Genomic DNA, 18,169 nt, shown 5'->3' with positions numbered 1-18,169 from the left:
GCTTGTCTGATCTTATTAAGATGGTTGTGTAGACAATAAAAGCACAAGAACTGAAAGGGTTTAAAATATCTACATTTGAGCAGACAGAAATAATGGCAAACATACACTTAAATATATCACATGGCACACTCAGTTTGAGCTAATGCACAAAAATAGTATGCAGTAAAGATTCACACATGTAAAGAAAGGTACACACAATAAAAATAGTACATTTTTTATCATGTACAAAGACTTTCTGACCTATTGTAACAACTTCCAAAAACCTTAACAGAAAATCACCACAAGATGTAACTCTAATATTTAATCTACGGAAGCCTTAACTGGACATTATTTTACTATTATATTAAATAATATTACATATTGCTGATATACAAGCAAATTCAGATTGTTTGTCTAAGATCTTGACTTGTTTATTTTGTTTCCACAGGATAACAACACTCTTTTCCAACAGGAAAAAAAAAATCTGATGACCTTGATAAACTGACATTTGTTGCATAAGTTTAAAAGAACTCAACAAATTTTGGGGAAGTGTCCCAAAAGAAAATGATAATGAATGTTTGGATCATTTTTGATGGAAAAAAAAGTTGTAAAGTTTTTTAAGTTTTGAAATTTTTACCGACAGTTAGGAAAATTAAAAACTAAAATTTTTTGTTTGTTTTTGACAAAAGTTAATGGAAATTATGAAAAAAAACCTTTAAATTATAAATTGTTAAAAAAAAAATAAAAGGTCATTTTGATGCAAATTTTAATGGAAAAGAAAGTTTGAATTATTTTCAAGAGTTTTTAAATTATGGTGAAAGTTTTGAATGTAAGGAGCAAATGTTTTGTTGTGTTGTTGACAGAGATTCTGAAAATGTTTGTTTACATGTTTGATAATTGTTGGCTAATGGTTGGATTCTTTTCATGAAAAATTGTTTAAAAACAGCTGTATATTTTTTGTGAAAATTTTGACATTTTTCCTGAAATTTTAGGAAAATTAAAAATAAAAGTTTTATTTTGTCTTCTTTTAAAAAGGGTTGATGGTAAATATTAAACATTTTGATAAAATGTTTAAAAATATATATTGGCAAAGGTTTAGATTATTTTAATGAAGATTTGAAAAACATTGTGATTAAATGTTTGATGTTTTTTCAAAACTTTTGAAACTTGTAGAAGTTTTTAATATTTTAAACAAGTTTTTAAATTTTATTGATGAAAGCAACGAAAAAACATTTGACAGAAATCATGAGAAATTATGATCAAATGCAAATTAATTTTGGATGAATGTTAAAACAATGTGGACAAAAAGTTTGAATAATTTAAAATCCTTAGAAGGATATGCATTCATACATTTAAGTACTGATTCATGTCCATTTAGGGCTTCCGTAGAAATTTTAACTTTTGACTCCAGAAACATCAATCTTACCCTATAAATCACAGTATTTCTTTTTCTACACATGGATATGTTTGTGAAATAATCTGTTCATGTAAAAATAGAGAAATCACAGCATGCATGTGTGCTCACATTTTCTCTTTCGTTTCAAGCTACAGAGTGTGAGGTTTAGTATTAATGATATGCCAGACTGAAGTCATAGCTGTCACATTATACTATGAAAATTACACGTGCAAATCTAAGTGACATATTTCTGCTTTTTTGTTTGTAAACACAGTCAAATATCTTGTCACAATCAGCAGAAACAGTCACATATTTTGTAAATACAGTAAAACTTAACCACACTTTGACCACACAGTTGTTGTTTAATTGGATTTTCTGTAGACTGATTCCCATTTCAAGCTTGAATGTTGTTTTAAAAACATCTTATATCTCTTCAATAGACATCTACAGAATTTTAAACACTGATGACTTAAACATTAGACGAGACACAACAGATTTGGTCCTTAATGCTGTTATACAAAGTGAGGTGCTGGACAAAAGCCATGGCTCAAAAACAGGTTTACAGACATTATTCAAGGCATAAAAAGTTATTCAATGTCCTTTGACCAAAAAAATCATTTTTCAGTATTGTTTGCATCATTTCGGAAAAGTTTTAAACTTGCTCTAAGAAACAACTGTTACAGTAGACAAAAATAATCAAAATATAAATAAAATAAAATATAGGCTATGTATAATCGTGCCAATGTGTTTTTGAGTAAGTAGAGACTAGCCTGAAATAGTTGTCTAAGTTGAGGTTTTTCAGTTTTGTCATTGCCACGTATCAGGTTTTTTGCATGCCAAACGTTCCTCCATTAAGATCTTTATTTTTGTTAACCTCAACTGTTCTTAAAGTCTCTGTAAAAATAAATATAAATTAGTCTGTGAAAACACTATCCTATGTTGGAAAAAGTTAGTGTAAAAACGAAAACATAGAGCTACGTTTGACTGAAATATGGCTACAGGCCATTAGAAAATGTTCTTAGCTCATAGGTTGAAGAGGCGGGGCCAAATGTGGAGCTTAATGACACAAAAAGCATTATCCAAACGTACAAAGGTGTTTAGCTTCTACTTCATAACAAAATACTGGGCTACAACTTTTAACATTTGAGTATGCAGTTTTTGCTAGACAGCTATGACTTAATTCTGCAAGTTCATATTGACTATATGCGAAAATTTGACACATTTGACTTACAGTTTTTGACAGTTAGGAGGCATGTTTTCCTCTTAGTGGATGTGACTTACACACCCAAATGAGACATCTTTATGTAGTGGATATTGTACTGTTAGCATTCTAGCGCTGTTAGCATGCTAGCGCATTAGCTAACGTTAGCATTTGTTAGCTATCTAACATGTTGTTAGCAACGGCAGCACATTTCAATCCAGAAAAAGGCATTGAAGGAAATATAAGTTAATTTTTTAAGTAAATAATGTTAACATAAAATACAAGTTACATGAATTTGATAGCGAAAATAGACGTCAAATTTTTATTAGAATTGCCTAATGTCTGTTTCCAACCTGCAGTTAAAAAAGAAGAAAAAAGAGGCAGTTGAATATTTGTCACTTCCTGAAGCGCAAAACAGAAGTGGGACAGTACTAACAGTGAATACAGTATACTAAGAGAAGTAGTACAGGACTTGCTATAAGTTTTTGTTGTATAGGAAATTTAAACTAAATATTTATTTATTTCCGCTTAACATAGACTTTTAGCCTGGTTGTGTGCTGAGCTGAATTCAACCTTTAGCATGTAAGCTAGCCAACTGGATGTAAACATGTTGTTAGCCTCTCACATTTAAACTTCTTTGTCATTATGCAAAGACTAGCATGTTAATGTCAGCCCATTTGTGTGCTACGCTGGACTTAACTGTTAGTATTGAAGCTAGCCTTCTTGTAACCATGTTGTCGTTTAAAAGATTTTGATTGCTTTTCAACTTGCTAGCATCAGCATGTTATTGTCCTATTTTAACAGGTATAAGTACATTATCATGTGTACAGTAATGTTGAATATTTTGGTGTAACTAAAAAAAGAGAGAAGGCAATATTTGATTAATTATAAAATAGCTTTAAAGATGCTTAGCATGTCCCACTTTGCATACCTCTGTTGGTATACTGCAATACAGTACACTTTTTTTTTTGTAGGCGGGGGGCTTTTGTGTCTTCATTAGATAGATATCTTAGCATGTCAGCAGTTGATGGGAAGATTTAACATGAATGCAATGGTGTTTTGTGTAGACCTGAACCCAAATTCCTCCTTTTCCAACACGCTAACCTGTTGACATGATCCATTGACATGATAAATTGATAAATTTGTGTTATCATATAGATATTTTGCATTCTAGTTTTGAATATGAGGACAGGAAGTTAAAGTAAATGCAGTGAAATTTTATGTTTTTGCATTTTTCTGTGTTACGTGCTAACATAATGCTAATATGATATATAGAATACAGCTGTGTCCAAATGGTATTTGGCCACAAGATCGACAAAGATTTGTGTTATTTTATTTGCTGTAAAAAATAAGTCAAGTCTGGACATCATTATTCCTAGCAGCCATGTTTCTGTGACCTTTAAGTGTAAACTTGTTTTGATTAGAGGATCTGACATGTTTTCTTCTTCCTCATCAGCTGAAGATCCAGATCTATGAGCAAAGCCAGGAAATTCCTGTTGGGGTAGATTGCTCTCTTCTGAAGCAGCTTCTGCAAAGCCTGTTTGAGCGTGAGGTGCTGGTAGATCATGAGGTACGCTAACACCAAGGTCGATGACCGGCTCATTCCCATGATGCAGTGCACCAGAACCTTCCCTGAAGAGCAGACAGGGATGAAGAGAAAGAGAGGGAATGTGAAGGAAAGATTAGCGAGAGGCCTCCGTCTTATTAATATCATACATGGCTGCCCGTCTCACGCTGTGGCCTTTCTTTTTTTCCTGCTGTGAGCTAAAAATAGTTCTCACAATTCATCGCCTTTGTTCATTTAAAGTCCCTTTGCAGACTGGGCCCGACTGTTTCTTAAATCCCAACTCATCCTCTGCTTTATAACTTCTTTGAAAGAAGCCATGGTCACATTATAGACTTGAATTCTGCAAGGTAAGACCCCTATTATTTCTGCTGCCTGGAAATACACTCACATTACAAGTTTTGTTACATAGTGGTGACACTGAAAGGACTGCATGATTGGAGAATTTAAGTGGATGGTTTTATTAAGGATTTATAAAGAGGAAATAAAAGTAATGTGTATTTAAAAAGACTTTCCAGCAAATTATTCATCCTGTAGCAGCTGGATTATACAATTAGAATCCACAGTGCAGAAATCATGCAAAATAAGCCTCTGGGAGTCTTACCGTCAGGTGACCTGAGAGCTCTATGAATGAAATCAGCTGCAGGCTGGAAGTAAACATCCAGATCAAAGTGTGTGGAGTCGTCTGCAGGAATGCCACAATACACAATGCTGTTGCCATAATAGCTTTGGTTTCCTATGCTGCCTCGCTTGGAATGAGCAGCGTTTAATATATGAGTTATACCGAGGTTCAGCAGGGCAGCCTTGTTTTGGGCTACTACCCTAGCAAAACAGAGATACAAAGAGTGTGTTAAAGCAAAATAACAGCTTGACTTCTATGTTAAAAACACTTTCAGATTGCTTGTAAGTAGGGATATAACAATGTCTTGGAGTATAAAAAATGAAATGAGTATGGAAATTTTTAGACATACAGTGTTGTCATTTTTCTGGTTATGGACCACAAGAACTTGTTAAAGCCATGGATGAACTAAATTTCCACTAAAAGTTCTGAGGATCATGGAAAGTTCTCTTTAAAATGATGAGAGATTCCCAAAACATAAACAAACATAAATTACAAAAAGATATGTAAAAAAATTGTAAAAATCCCTTCCTGAATACCCCAAAATGTCTTAAATAAGGCCCAAACATTTCTGAAAAAAAAACTTAAGATATGCATAAAAATTTTCACCCAAAAAATTCCATGAAAATTCCTGAAAAATATCTAATTAAATTAACAAAAAATCAAAATAATTTCTGCAAAAATTTCATGAAAATTAGCAACCCAAATTTCCTATAAATTCCCAAACTTTACAAACAAATGCCCGAAATTCCTTTGAAATATTAAAAAAAAATATATATATATATATCAGGCAAACTACATAGAACTTTTACCCAATGATTCCATGAAAATTCCTGTATTTTTTAAGCAAGTTCCTGAAATTTTCTAATCAAATTCACAAAAAATAGAAAATTACAAATGGGTGAATTCACTAAAAAAATCCATGAAAATTCAGAAAAATTTGAAGGATATTGCAATCCAAAAAAATTCCATGTTCTCAAAGATTTACAAATAAATACCTCAAATACCAATGAGAGACCCTAATTTTTTTTCAAGCATGCTTCATAAAATTTTCCCCCAAAATCTTACAAGCACATTCCCCAAAATTTCTAATAAAATAAAAAATCCAAATAAATTCCCTAAACATTCTATGCAAATTCTGGAAAATTTTGAAGGAATTTTCCACAAATGTCCAATCATATTCCTAAAAAATAAAAAATATAATAAATAAATAAACAAAACAAAACAAAGCAAAAAACTTAAGATCAAAATCTACAAAATGTATAATTGCATTCCAAAATATTTTCAAGAAAGTTTCTTAAAATTTCAAACCAAGTTATCATACATACTTAGCAAATTACTTAAACTTATTGACAACTTTTAACAATAATGTATTACTATGTTGTTAGAAAGTCAAAATGTAACGATGTCCTCATCAGTGCATGCAGGGTGTCAGGAAGATGTAAAAAGAACTAGGGAAAAGGGGTAATTTGCATCCCGTGTCAAAAATTGGTGGCAATAAAATCACGTTCTGAACCCAAATGGTGATGAATATAACACGAGTTAAGTTGATTATATTATTATATCCCTTCTTACAAGCATTAGAGTAAGTATGGTTTAAATTTGAATCAAAATGCATACTTACACATTCCCTATGTATAATTTTGGCCACACCTCATCTATTTCATTCAGATGTAGTTTGCAAGAGTCCAAAACCTTCTGCAGATCCTTCACAGTCAGATATTCTTTTCTTTTTCCTCTTGTGGATGGCATTTTGAGTCCAAATCCCCCCTTTCTTGGATCGATTTCTGCTCCAAATGTTTGTTGTATTAAAGCAGTTCCCGTCAACTCAGGCTCGGGATGATCTGTACGAGCAGGTGTTTATCTGCTGTCACTGGACGCTTACCCAATTTAGTGCTTAACCTAGCGTGTAGTCTTACTCGTGCAGAGGGCAGAACAACAAACAGAGCAGCCCGGGCTCTGCTTTTCACACCGCTGTGGGACGCTAATTTAATAAGCCTCAAACAGAGATGAATCATAGCATAAAAGCAGTGATAATTGGATGTAATTAAGGACAAAATGTTTAAGTGCGGTGCTTATGCTGGATGACAGAAAGTCCACTGCATTTATGCAACAGAAATACTGTAACAGCATGCGGCTAGTTTACTGCTATGAAATATCTTCTGAAAGAGAGGGGAAATTCAGCCACACGTTACATCAAACATCCTCCACACTGCTAGATATGTCTCTTTTTAAACCTCCTTTTATGTTGCAAGTCAATTTCAGCCATCAAATTGAAGAAAAAAACATCATTAACCTCTTCTTTAAGCCGATGGTTTTATTGAATTTTCTCCTCCTGGGGTCATAATTGTGTGTAAAAAATGTGGAGGCAATAATGTGTTTTAAAAAGTCAACACATATGTTGTACACACATTCAGTCAATAAAGGTCTTGGGGTCGTTTTAACCTGGAGACAGTTATTGATTGATTATTTAAAGTGTTGCTTCTGCTTATGGATGAATCTGCAGGACAAATCCCACCAGATATGTAGATAATGCTTTAAAATGAGATCCATACCTGCTGGTGATTGTGGGACTCCTGTGAGATTCAAGTATTGTGTGTTTCTGTGTGGGAAGAGGTTTGGTTGACACTGTGTGATCTGTAGCTATGCACTGTTGAAGATTTGCAGGCAAAAATAATTAGACTTGCACCTGTTATGTGAAAGAGGATGTTTCAGGATGATGTTTTATGATGAAGAGAAGATTGAAGTCAATCTTATCTACAAGATGTCATAGAGCGAGAACTTTTTCTTGTGGTATGCAAAGCAAAAGCAGAATTTACAGTTTAAGAGACTGAAAAATTCCTGTGCAAAAGAAAGTTTTATTTAATCATAACATAGGGTAAATGCACCTCACCAATGAAACCAGAAAACTTGTTGGAAAGTTAGGTAAGGAAATCCCTCAAAGTGTTCTTCAGATATCATCATCACGAGCAAGGGATGAAGATGGAAACTGAGGACCTTGACTTTTGACCTTCAAAATCTAACGAATTCATCATCAAATACCCAAAGAAAACTCCCCAAATTCTGAGAAAACTCCCTATCCCTTTTTGGGAAAAATACCTTAATTTTCCTTAAAAATTCATGGAGAAAATCTCCTATGAGTTGGGGTGTTTACAATCAAAATGCTTACTATTTCAGGGGAAAAAATCTACAAAGCCATTTTCTCTTTCTGCTGTGCAAAATGTAAACAATGGGGCAAAGCACTTAAAAGCTCCTAGAAAGATTCACTGAAAACAGCTCCGGGACCTACCAGTTGAGAACCACTGGTCATGCTCACTCACGCATCCACCCCTTACTACGCTCTAAAGGTGTAGAATTTCTTATTTTTTCAACAGACTGTTTTCCCATGTTCTTGGTAATGAGCAAGGACATCCAGAGCACTATCAGGGTTGTGTCAATCCTTGTTCCTGCTCTGTGGTCTCATCTATGCCTTACTTCAGCCCCAATTTTTAGCATGAACATGCCTTAAAGTTCTGCAGAGTACTGTACATGCAAACTGCTAAGTTTGAAGAAAATCCCTCAAAGCATTCTTGAGATACTGCATCTACAGGAATGGTCTGAATGGATGGATATTCTTCAAGACAATGGATGGACAGCCTAAAGGCATAATACCTCTGGCCTTGTTGCTGCAGCGTTGGTAGATTTTTTAAGATTTAGTACAAACAACCTTTTTTGTCTTTATGCACATTAAATAAGATGGTTGCATGTTCTCTTTAGGTAACTGTTGATCATGTTTAGTGTAAAAAGACATTTTAGACTAGAAAAAGGCAAATATCTGAGATATGATTTGAATTATACCGGTGTGTTAAGAGCTATGTAATGGCTTACCATGTGCTATCTATGAAAGCTCGTAATAATTAATTAAAAAGCTAATTTCATTGATTAAAAAGATTAACCAGATTGACCTGATGCAAAAGAAACAAATGAAACAGACAAAAAGATAAGACTTCAACATGATAGAAAGGTTAAGTGAGTGATATGGGTCTAATATTCAGTGTTAATATGGATTTTTTCCTCGGGGTGTATTCATTAAACTTATCCCTTATTAATATAAGGGTCAATATCCTGAAAACAGGCAGTATGGTTCACAGGAAACAAACCGCCAGAGCCAAGGAAAAAACAATTGATGCAATATTATTCTTGGATCAGTCTGATTAAAATGAAAGCTCTACATCTCCCTCCACAGGCAGACTTTGTCCACAGAAACAAAGTTGTTAATGACAAATGAGAAATCTATTTGTTTTTGGGGTCTATATTAGTCATGCGCAGCTTCATATCCAAAGCACGAAGCTGTTTCAGGAATCCTGTGTTTGGGAAAATCCACCTCCGCTCTTTGACCTTATGGATGGCCTCTAGCAGGGTGAGATGATGGTGGATCATTAGGTAGGCCAGGACAAGGGAGGCTGACCTGCTCACTCCGACCGCACAGTGTACGAAAACACAAGCTGGTAGAGAAAAAGAAAAGAAATACAGCTGGTTTATAGCATTTACTTTGAATACTTGCAGAAAATCCTGACCAGAACAGTGTGACAATAAAGTGAAGGATGGATATTTACCACCAGCTGTGTCAAGTGCACTCTGAATATACTCAGCAGTGGGGGAGAAAAAGCGAGAGAGGTCAAAGGACGGTGAGTCATCAGCAGGCACTCCATAATAATCCACAGTAGAGCCATAGAAGTCATGACTCCCTTGACAGTGCATCCTCCCATGAGCTGCGTTCACAACATGAGTGATTCCCAGCTTCCACAGACTGTAGCGATCATTGGCTACAGACCTGTGGAAGAAAGCAGGAAATATGATTAAAAACACATAACATTTGGTGTTATTTTGTGTTATAAGCTTAAGACTTACATGTCTCCAATGAATAAGTTAGGCCAAACTTCATCCACAGGATTTCCAAACCTTTTCCCTCCGTACAAAACCTTTACCAATTCTTTTACAGATGGAGTGACTGGGGAAACTACATTACTTTCCTGCATATTACATTACAAAATATTGCTCTAAAACTACTAAAATATGGAGATTTTCTCCCCTAAACATTATTTTCAAACCCTGTTGGGGGTTTGCAACATCACTATTATTACTGACAAGGGCAGGTGTTTCTGTTCTATAATTAAATCTGCAGCACATAATCTAAATGTAGGTCAGAGTCGAACTTCTTAATCCAATGACGTTTAATTCGTATCTTATAACAATATTTTATCTTCACAGGCCTTACATCAGCAAATATCTTGCTTTTTGAAAAACTATCGAAACCAGCACATCTAAGGGCGTTTTAGTATCCATTTTTACCAGTAGATGTCGCCATATTGCCATGCGAGCTCAGCCATGTGTGGATACATTTTTACATGCGCAGCTATTCAACACATTACCGCCCTGTGTTGTCAACAGTAGATGCTAACCAGCGAGAAGCCAGTGCGAAATGATTTCCAACAAGCCATCGTTATCGCAGAACACGCCAGAACGGTTTCTTCGGATTCTTGCGGTATGTAATTGAGATGTTTAGCTAAATAATTATGTGTTTGTGTTGGTCTCTGGTGCTCCCCAGCCCGGGTGGCTGAATCTATGGAGCGCATTGGTCAAGCTAGCAGCTAGCTTGCTTGCTAACGTTAGCCATGGATGAATTAGTGTTATGTGGCAGGGTTGTTGTGGTTGAAGGGAGGATGGTTTCATTTGGTTTCATGCCTGCTTCAGGCGTGCTCGTGGTAGCACAAATCGTCTATCACTAGGCTGGTTTGTTATCTTTCAGTTTGAGTTAATAAATTAGCTTAATTAGCCACTAGCTCCACCTTATTGATAGGCTGTGTGTGGGTTGACTTCCAGGTGCGTTATTTTCAATGGACTAAGTTGCTCGCTGCTTATAATAAGTTTTAGCTGACTTTATGACCACAGAATGCATTATATTTACTTAACATGTAATCTCTAATCAGGTAGAAATGTTCACGATGTATAAATGTCCTCACTGCCCTTTAAAGAGACTTTACAAATGAGATTGTTACGTCAGTTTGGCTAGAAATGAGACTGGACACTTAGCAGTACCAGACTATTGTACTCAGGTAAAAGTAAAGTTACACTGCTAAAAATATAATTAAGTAGAAGTAAAAATACTGGTCTCTAAATCTACTCGTGTAGAAAGTAGAAAGTAATTCATTTCAAGTTTACTCAAAGTACTGAGGAGCTACTTTGAATACCCAGTGGGATTTCACAGTGAAATATCTTTCATTAATGTGCCATAATAACAAAAGAGTAAAGATTTTTTCAACGAGGTTTGTTATATGTTGGGTGAAAGTAACAAAAATATATGATACAAGGGGTAGTGACAAAAACTCATTGTGGATTGAAGAGTGAAGGGATGAATATGTATTTACATTAGAAATAGAGAGTAATACATTCTGAATTGATTTGATTATTTTGAAGTTGATTTGATGAAAATTGTTGCAATCTGATGAAAATAGTGGCAGATGTTATTTTGATTGCTTTTTATTCATCATTTAACATGTAAAGAAAGAGGCCTCAAAGATAAAAGTAAGAAAAAGTGATGAATTAAGGTGGTAAACACTCATGTGATTTTACCTATAAAGCATGATTTTAAAGTTTCAGCCATCAATGTGCACATGAATTTAAACATTAAGAGATACAAATGTTTGTGATTTGTTACTTTCCTCCCCTTCATGCCCAGGTACTGAAGGTAACTATATTTTCTGTAGACAATATTTGTTCGTTTACATTAATTTTGTGGGATGTTGTTTACATTGTGCAAACTAATCTTTGTAAACTCTATGTTCCTTAGAATATTTACTCTAGATTTGAATTCTTAGCTCCAAGGAGGAGTTAATCTCTTGTTTTGAACTTGTTTTTGACTAAAAGGTGTTCAGAAAACAAGGGTATTATCTGTCTGTGTCGCAAAAATGAAGCTTAGCATTATTTCATGGAAGACATGGTAGTCATACATCCAGCCAGGATCTGCTGGTGGCCAGCTGATCATAATTATTGCCTCCCAGCTCCATAGCTAATCACATCTTTTTCTCTCAACGCAACGGTGCATTTAGAAATGATATACTTCTCTCTAATCCCTGCTCACATTACTGCTGATGCACCCTGCTGCTGCTGGCAAAGCTTAACCTCCTCCATCCCAGCCTCCTCCTTTATTGCAGAAAGCTTCTTGCACTCTCATATTTGGATTCATACTACTATGAATTTATTGCTTTTGAACTAATTTTACTTTATTTAATATGTATTGTCATAAATGTATCTCTCATAAGGGGGGTTTCTAGCCATGTGTTCACTGGAAAGACAAAGCATACTGCTTGACAAACACAGGGAGCATCTTTGAGCAGAGGCTTCTCCTCCAAGTAAAACTGTAGATCCATTTTGCAATAAATTGTTAAATGTATAACGAGTGTTCCTGACTGAATTGAATGTCTTGTTAGGATGCTGATTCAATGGAAAGAAAGAGTTTTCTCTTCTCTTAAAGACAGAGTTCATAGGGAACTGACATAGACAGTTACAGAGTTGCTAAATTGCACTTTAAATTATCATGCTCTTTTTTACAGCCTTCAGAGTGAGGACGAAATGACACAACAGAGTGTCCGCCGCTGGACGCCCAAACACGTGGCCAAGTGGCTGAAGGAAGAAGGCTTCTGCGACTATGTTGACCTGCTGTGCAACAAGCACCGACTGGACGGCACCAGTCTGCTCGCCCTCAGCGAGTACGACCTCCGCTCACCACCTCTGGAGCTCAAGGTGCTGGGGGACATCAAACGCCTGATGGTGTCCATCCGCAAGCTCCAGAAACAGAACATCGATGTGTTGGAGGAGCTCGGTCTCCCCTTTGATGGACACTCTCCGTCAGGCTCAGGAGGAAGTTTGGACTGGTTGTGTAACGGAGACCCTGGTAGAGACTGCGACAGCACTGACACTGCTCCAGTGGGAGAGGAGTATCACCAGTACACAAATGGGAAGTACAAACAGCAAACAAGGCGACTGGATCCAGAATACTGGAAGACGGTTCTCAGCTCCGTTTATGTGGTTTTTGTTTTCGGATTCACCTCCTTTGTAATGGTCATAGTGCATGAGAGGGTCCCTGACATGCGCACGTACCCTCCACTGCCTGATATTTTCCTTGACAGGTGAGTCTGAAGTAAATAAGGCACTTTTAAACCTTTTCTTTTGACTCGGGGCACTGTTTAGCCTTTAGAAATCAAGACAATTATTAGTATGCTGTGGGTAGAGCAAGAGAAAAGTACATATTTTAATAAACTGTCAGAGTAACACAGCAGATGGTGGACATTGTAATTGCCCTACTTTCTTGGAGCATATTTCTATTATTGTCCTCACTTATTCCTGATGGGCTAGCTTAGGTTCAAAAGGATCTTTGAGTGGTTTTAAAGTGACCTACTTTGTCATGTAACACAGCTTTGAGTTTCTCACTGAAGTTTTAGTTTTACAGAAATTTCAGAAAGATACTTGGCATGATAAATTAGCTATTTGAGTATATTTTTATTTTATACTTTGGTCCTTACTTTAATGGAATTCAATCATATTTTTGCCTAATTGAATAAAGTGTTATCACTACATGTATTTTTACCATTAATCATAAAGATATTGGCATATTCAATTTGATAATACTGTAACTGAGATTTACGATGTAAACCCAAAGTTAAGTTAAGAAACAAAGCAGTTCCAGGTCAAAAACCATTCTCAATGTTCCAGTGTTCTTAGGTTGGGACAGCTTAACAATGTCCGCTTTGGAGGATTACAGGAGTTTACTTTCCCTCACCCTTTTTTTCTATTTGCTGTACTCATCTTTTTTGCTTTCCCTTTCAACAGCTCAAACAAGCTTTGTTAACAGTTCAAAGTTTAACAAGATGTCTTTGTTGCCCAGCTCTATGTGCAAAAAGCTGGTCCAGAACTGGAGTTAAATTTGTGCATAATGTCTTTTCTATTCCAACAGTGTGCCTAGAATACCATGGGCCTTTGCGATGGCTGAAGCATGTGGAGTGATCCTCTGTAACATCTGGTTGCTGGTTCTGCTGCTTCATAAACACAGGTACAGTCTTGGCTGTGTTTCCTGTCACTGCTCCAATTGAACATTGAAAACCTTTAATGGCTACCATAATAAAACTGTGAATTATAATTTGCAGGTCCATCCTTTTGAGGCGATTGTGCAGCCTGATGGGCACAGTGTTCATGCTGCGCTGTATCACCATGTTTGTCACCTCCCTGTCTGTGCCAGGACAGCACCTGCAGTGCTCAGGAAAGGTACAAAAAGGTTTCTGTATCAGTTTCTGAACACTACATCTCTGCCTTTCACGGTGCTGATAGTTTCACCATCCCTTTCTCTCTAGATATATGGTGACATGTGGGCCAAACTGCAGCGAGCTGTGGCCATCTGGAGCGGTTTCGGGATGACCTTGACAGGAGTGCACACATGTGGAGACTACATGTTCAGCGGGCACACTGTGGTCCTCACCATGCTCAACTTCTTTGTCACAGAGTGTGAGTCTCATCTCAGTCAGAATGGAATAATAATCAAAAACAAGGCACTTAGGTGGAAAAAGTTAAAGCATCTAAGTACTCAGGACATTTCTGTTATGACTCATAAAGTATTTGTTATTTTTATTACTACTGGAAGGAACAATACCCATTAACCCACCCCAAATTTGTTATTAAGTTAAGATGGTGTTTAATGGAAGCTAAATTCAAGTTTTCAAAAGGCTGAAATCAAGCTCCTCTAACATCTGGACCACAGTCTGCCATTACATAAACAACTAAAGATCAAACGTGTCTTTCTAATGAGGCTCTCCTTAATAACCTTTTCACTAGTGTTGCAACAGGGACCAACACAGCACAGGTATTTTAGGTAGAAGACTGAAAGATTGTAGAATTTTCATTTTGAGTTGTATGCATGTCTGTCATAATTTTATTCAAGTGTTTTTAAGATACTTTCCTTAACCCTCAACTGGTATTGTCGTATATTATGAGAAGAGACATATTTTATTCAAAGTTGAATAACTTCTGAATCATAAATTGTAGCCACTTGCTTGTTTTTTTCCCTCTGAAAGCCCTGCATTCTGCCGTTCTAACGGTGCTACTCATGCCTTTGTAGCTCTCAGAACGTTTTCAAGCAAGCCTGGAACTTGGGTGACTTTCCAGGGGCTTCTAAGATTAAACACACACCAGTAACACCAATATCAAACTTCTTTTTATCCATTTATAATCCATTTCTTGATTGTTCCTGCAGTTAGTGGCTAATGCTGTCGCCATATTGTCTGTTTGTATCCCAGAATGCATTGTTAAGGACTGTGTCAACCAATAACACAGGGAGGCTGAAATTTGGAAAGATTACTCTTAACACACCTCACACCACAGGAAAATCTGGCAAGATAATCTTTCGAACCATCAGATAGTTGGGCCTTTGCTGACTTTGGCCATAAGGGAGGATTCTGACCCAAAATCAGCATGATTATCTTGCCCTGCTTTAGGGTTGATTTTGCCTATAATAGTTTTTCAAGCACAGACTTACAATTTGTTTGTTTTAAGAATGCATGGTATTATCTGTTTAGGTAGTGTCAGCAGATTTAAACATTTATATCAGCTGTAAATGTTGCCAGCATGAACAAATAAGTTAGTGGAGTTTTAGGCTGAACCAACAGACCTATGTCAGCTGAAGAGTTTGTCTTATTCATCATCGCTCCTTGCACCTTTAAGGATTGAAGTTTTAGGTCTCAACTACATCTAAATATTTGTATTGGTATTGGTTATTATTATTTTGTAAATATTGGCATATCAAATCCAATACTGTGTATCCCTAATTTGCATTTATTATGTCCAAAGTAGCAACCCAATATTTTCAAATATCTCTTACTCAGTGTAATTTTTGAGTAAAGCTTGTGAGTGCAGATTTGTTCAGCTTCATGTAAGTATTTCCTTATAGTTTTGTAGTTCTTGTATTGCAGCCATAATGGACTAAAAGCACTAAACCATGAGGAGGAAACAACTGTGTTTGGTAACATTGTTCCTTTGTTGCCATCCAGTGTGCTTCACTGGTATTACACCTAAATAAAAGAGGAGCTCTCTTCAACCTAAAAGAAATAGTCCGCTGCTACATGAAGATGGTTTAAAAGAGTGTATTTGAATTTGAATGTCAATGCTGCGTTACAACTATTCTTGGCTTTTTGTCACAGACACTCCAAGAAGCTGGAACTTCATCCACACGCTGTCCTGGGTCCTGAATCTCTTCGGCATCTTCTTCATCCTGGCCGCTCATGAACACTACTCCATCGACGTGTTCATAGCCTTCTACATCACCACCAGACTCTTCCTGTACTACCACACTCTAGCCAACACTCGGGCCTACCAGCAGAGTCGACGGGCTCGCATCTGGTTCCCCATGTTCTCCTTCTTCGAGTGCAACGTCAATGGGCCCGTTCCTAACGAGTACTGCTGGCCCTTCTCAAGACCCGCTGTGATGAGGAGGCTGATCGGATAATGAACAGAATTGACAGGACTGTGAGACTCACTGTAGCCTGTTTCTGTTACTTCGTCAAGTTGCCAACTGAAGCAATGTGTGATATTTACATCAACAAAGACAGCTGTTGTGGTCCTGTTAGTATCGAGGCCTGATGGATGCACAGAACCATACCTTCTCATATCTCAAGATTCATCTGTTACCCTGCCTCCCTCTCAATGTCCTCGGCAGATTTAACTGAGAAAGCCACTTGCATATTATTTTGCTTTATTTGATGGTTAGAAACAGTGATGCCTCTTTTGCAGTTGCTTATTCACTGCCCCTTTCCTTGTAAGGGGATGCCACTTCATGCAGCATGTGTTGCATTTTTGTCAAAGGGTGTTCAGACTAAATGCAACACATTGTTTCCCCACATTACTCATGTTAACACAGCTGCTAAAGGGCATTTGGAGCATTTCAAAACCTGCAAACATTCACACTCAACCATTACAATGCTATGCTAAGCAAACTTAGTAAATAGTTTGTAACAGAAAACAAGAAAAACCTACTGTGTTGTGGTCTAAAATGTGAAATTATACAGCTCCAAATGCCAACAGATGGTAACATTTTTTTATTTCCACAACTTTATTGAGAACATTTGTCTTAGACAAAAAAAGAGGATGTCAATGTTGATAGGATTTTTAGACAAAAATGCCATTCCAGTTTTTTACTAAAGGTCGGTCATTTCAGCCTGGACAGTCTTGTAATTTATCTGATCCTGTTCAGCACAATTAAGCCTCTCAGCGTGCTCTTTTGTTGCCTTTCTGTGACTGTGCCGCAAAAATTTGATTTGCCCAAGGCACATCATCAACGTTACTGGATAGCACATAACTGAAGGAAGCCACATTAATAATTTTAAATAACAACGGACTTTATAAGTCACAAAAGTTTCCTGTTTCTCTGCACTCACAATACCTGATCATGATATAGTTTGATTGGACTCTTGGCTTAAATTTTTGTTTGTACTTTTTTAAAGAAAAGCTCCAAGGATCACTGTTAAAGCAATATGTAAAGATCAATATTTCACTTTTTGCTCCTGCCTTCATCGCAAAATATCTCATCACTTTAAGAAATAGATCTTTTCCCACTGTGTGAAGGTAATTTTTATTCCTTAACCCGTGCTTTTAATTTGGCAGTGTAAAAAAATGAAAGTAAAGTACAGAGATTTGTTTATTTTGTTCACTTAGCCTGCCTTTTCCTCCCCTTGAAATAATTGTAATTATCAGCCAAAAGATGTAAACAAAGATTTTTTCCAGCTGTCTTAAGCATAATTCCATTTGCCAATAATTTTGCATTTTATAATAGATTTATCTGTATAAAATGTCCCAAATCTTTCATGTTTACTGTTAAATAGATGTAAAGTGCTTTTCCATCATCATCATATTGTAAATGACCAGACATAGATGATTATAAGTTTTCCCTGACAGCACTCAACACAAATCTGTAGTAATAGTTCTGCAGGACCCTTGAATTTGTATGTATTTGTTTATATTAATTTATTTTATTTTGTAAATGTTGATAGGTATTTTTATATTTCATACAGTGTTATAGCAACATGCACATGGAGAAATATGTTTACAGTTGCTGGTAACTATGTATTTGTTTGAAACACTATGTGCTTTCAAAGCATTTTGTTGATTTCAGATTGGCCTCTTCATTTCATGGAGTGTAACCTGCCACTGTAGTAAAGGGATGTTGTAATCTACTTTTGTTACAGCATGTTAGAATCATGATTCTTCTAAACTAAGTTGACAGTTCAGGACTAATTTGTTAAGGAGTCGTGCTGTTGTGTTCATATGCTCCTGCGAAGCCATGTTACTTGTTTCATGTCTCGTTTCCAACATTAAAAAGGTGAAACTTAA

General features: G+C 36.3%; 3 protein-coding genes across 3 annotated transcripts; 1 reads left to right on the top strand and 2 right to left on the bottom strand.

The window, feature by feature from the left end:
- Positions 1-51: 51 nt before the first annotated feature.
- Positions 52-6,630, bottom strand: LOC121528158 (dual specificity protein phosphatase 13-like). Its single transcript, XM_041815395.1, has 3 exons — positions 6,384-6,630; positions 4,745-4,962; positions 52-4,208 (listed from the first exon to the last, which is right to left on the bottom strand). The coding sequence occupies exons 1-3, from the start codon at positions 6,509-6,511 to the stop codon at positions 3,997-3,999; spliced, it is 558 nt and encodes a 185-aa protein (XP_041671329.1). The 5' UTR covers positions 6,512-6,630; the 3' UTR covers positions 52-3,996.
- A 980-nt stretch (positions 6,631-7,610) lies between these two features.
- On the bottom strand, positions 7,611-9,833 carry LOC121528159 (dual specificity protein phosphatase 13-like). The gene is made up of 3 exons (XM_041815397.1): positions 9,650-9,833; positions 9,355-9,572; positions 7,611-9,243 (listed from the first exon to the last, which is right to left on the bottom strand). The coding sequence occupies exons 1-3, from the start codon at positions 9,775-9,777 to the stop codon at positions 9,032-9,034; spliced, it is 558 nt and encodes a 185-aa protein (XP_041671331.1). The 5' UTR covers positions 9,778-9,833; the 3' UTR covers positions 7,611-9,031.
- Positions 9,834-10,136: 303 nt separating this feature from the next.
- On the top strand, positions 10,137-18,169 carry LOC121528156 (sphingomyelin synthase-related protein 1-like). The gene is made up of 6 exons (XM_041815393.1): positions 10,137-10,283; positions 12,352-12,927; positions 13,752-13,847; positions 13,942-14,059; positions 14,146-14,296; positions 15,985-18,169. Exons 2-6 carry the CDS (start codon positions 12,371-12,373, stop codon positions 16,287-16,289), a joined length of 1,227 nt encoding a protein of 408 aa, XP_041671327.1. The 5' UTR covers positions 10,137-10,283; positions 12,352-12,370; the 3' UTR covers positions 16,290-18,169.

Source organism: Cheilinus undulatus, linkage group 20 (genome assembly GCF_018320785.1).
Source record: "Cheilinus undulatus linkage group 20, ASM1832078v1, whole genome shotgun sequence".
Lineage (NCBI taxonomy): Eukaryota > Metazoa > Chordata > Actinopteri > Labriformes > Labridae > Cheilinus > Cheilinus undulatus.
Note: the sequence above shows the minus strand (reverse complement) of the source record. Positions and strands in the feature narration are given on the sequence as shown.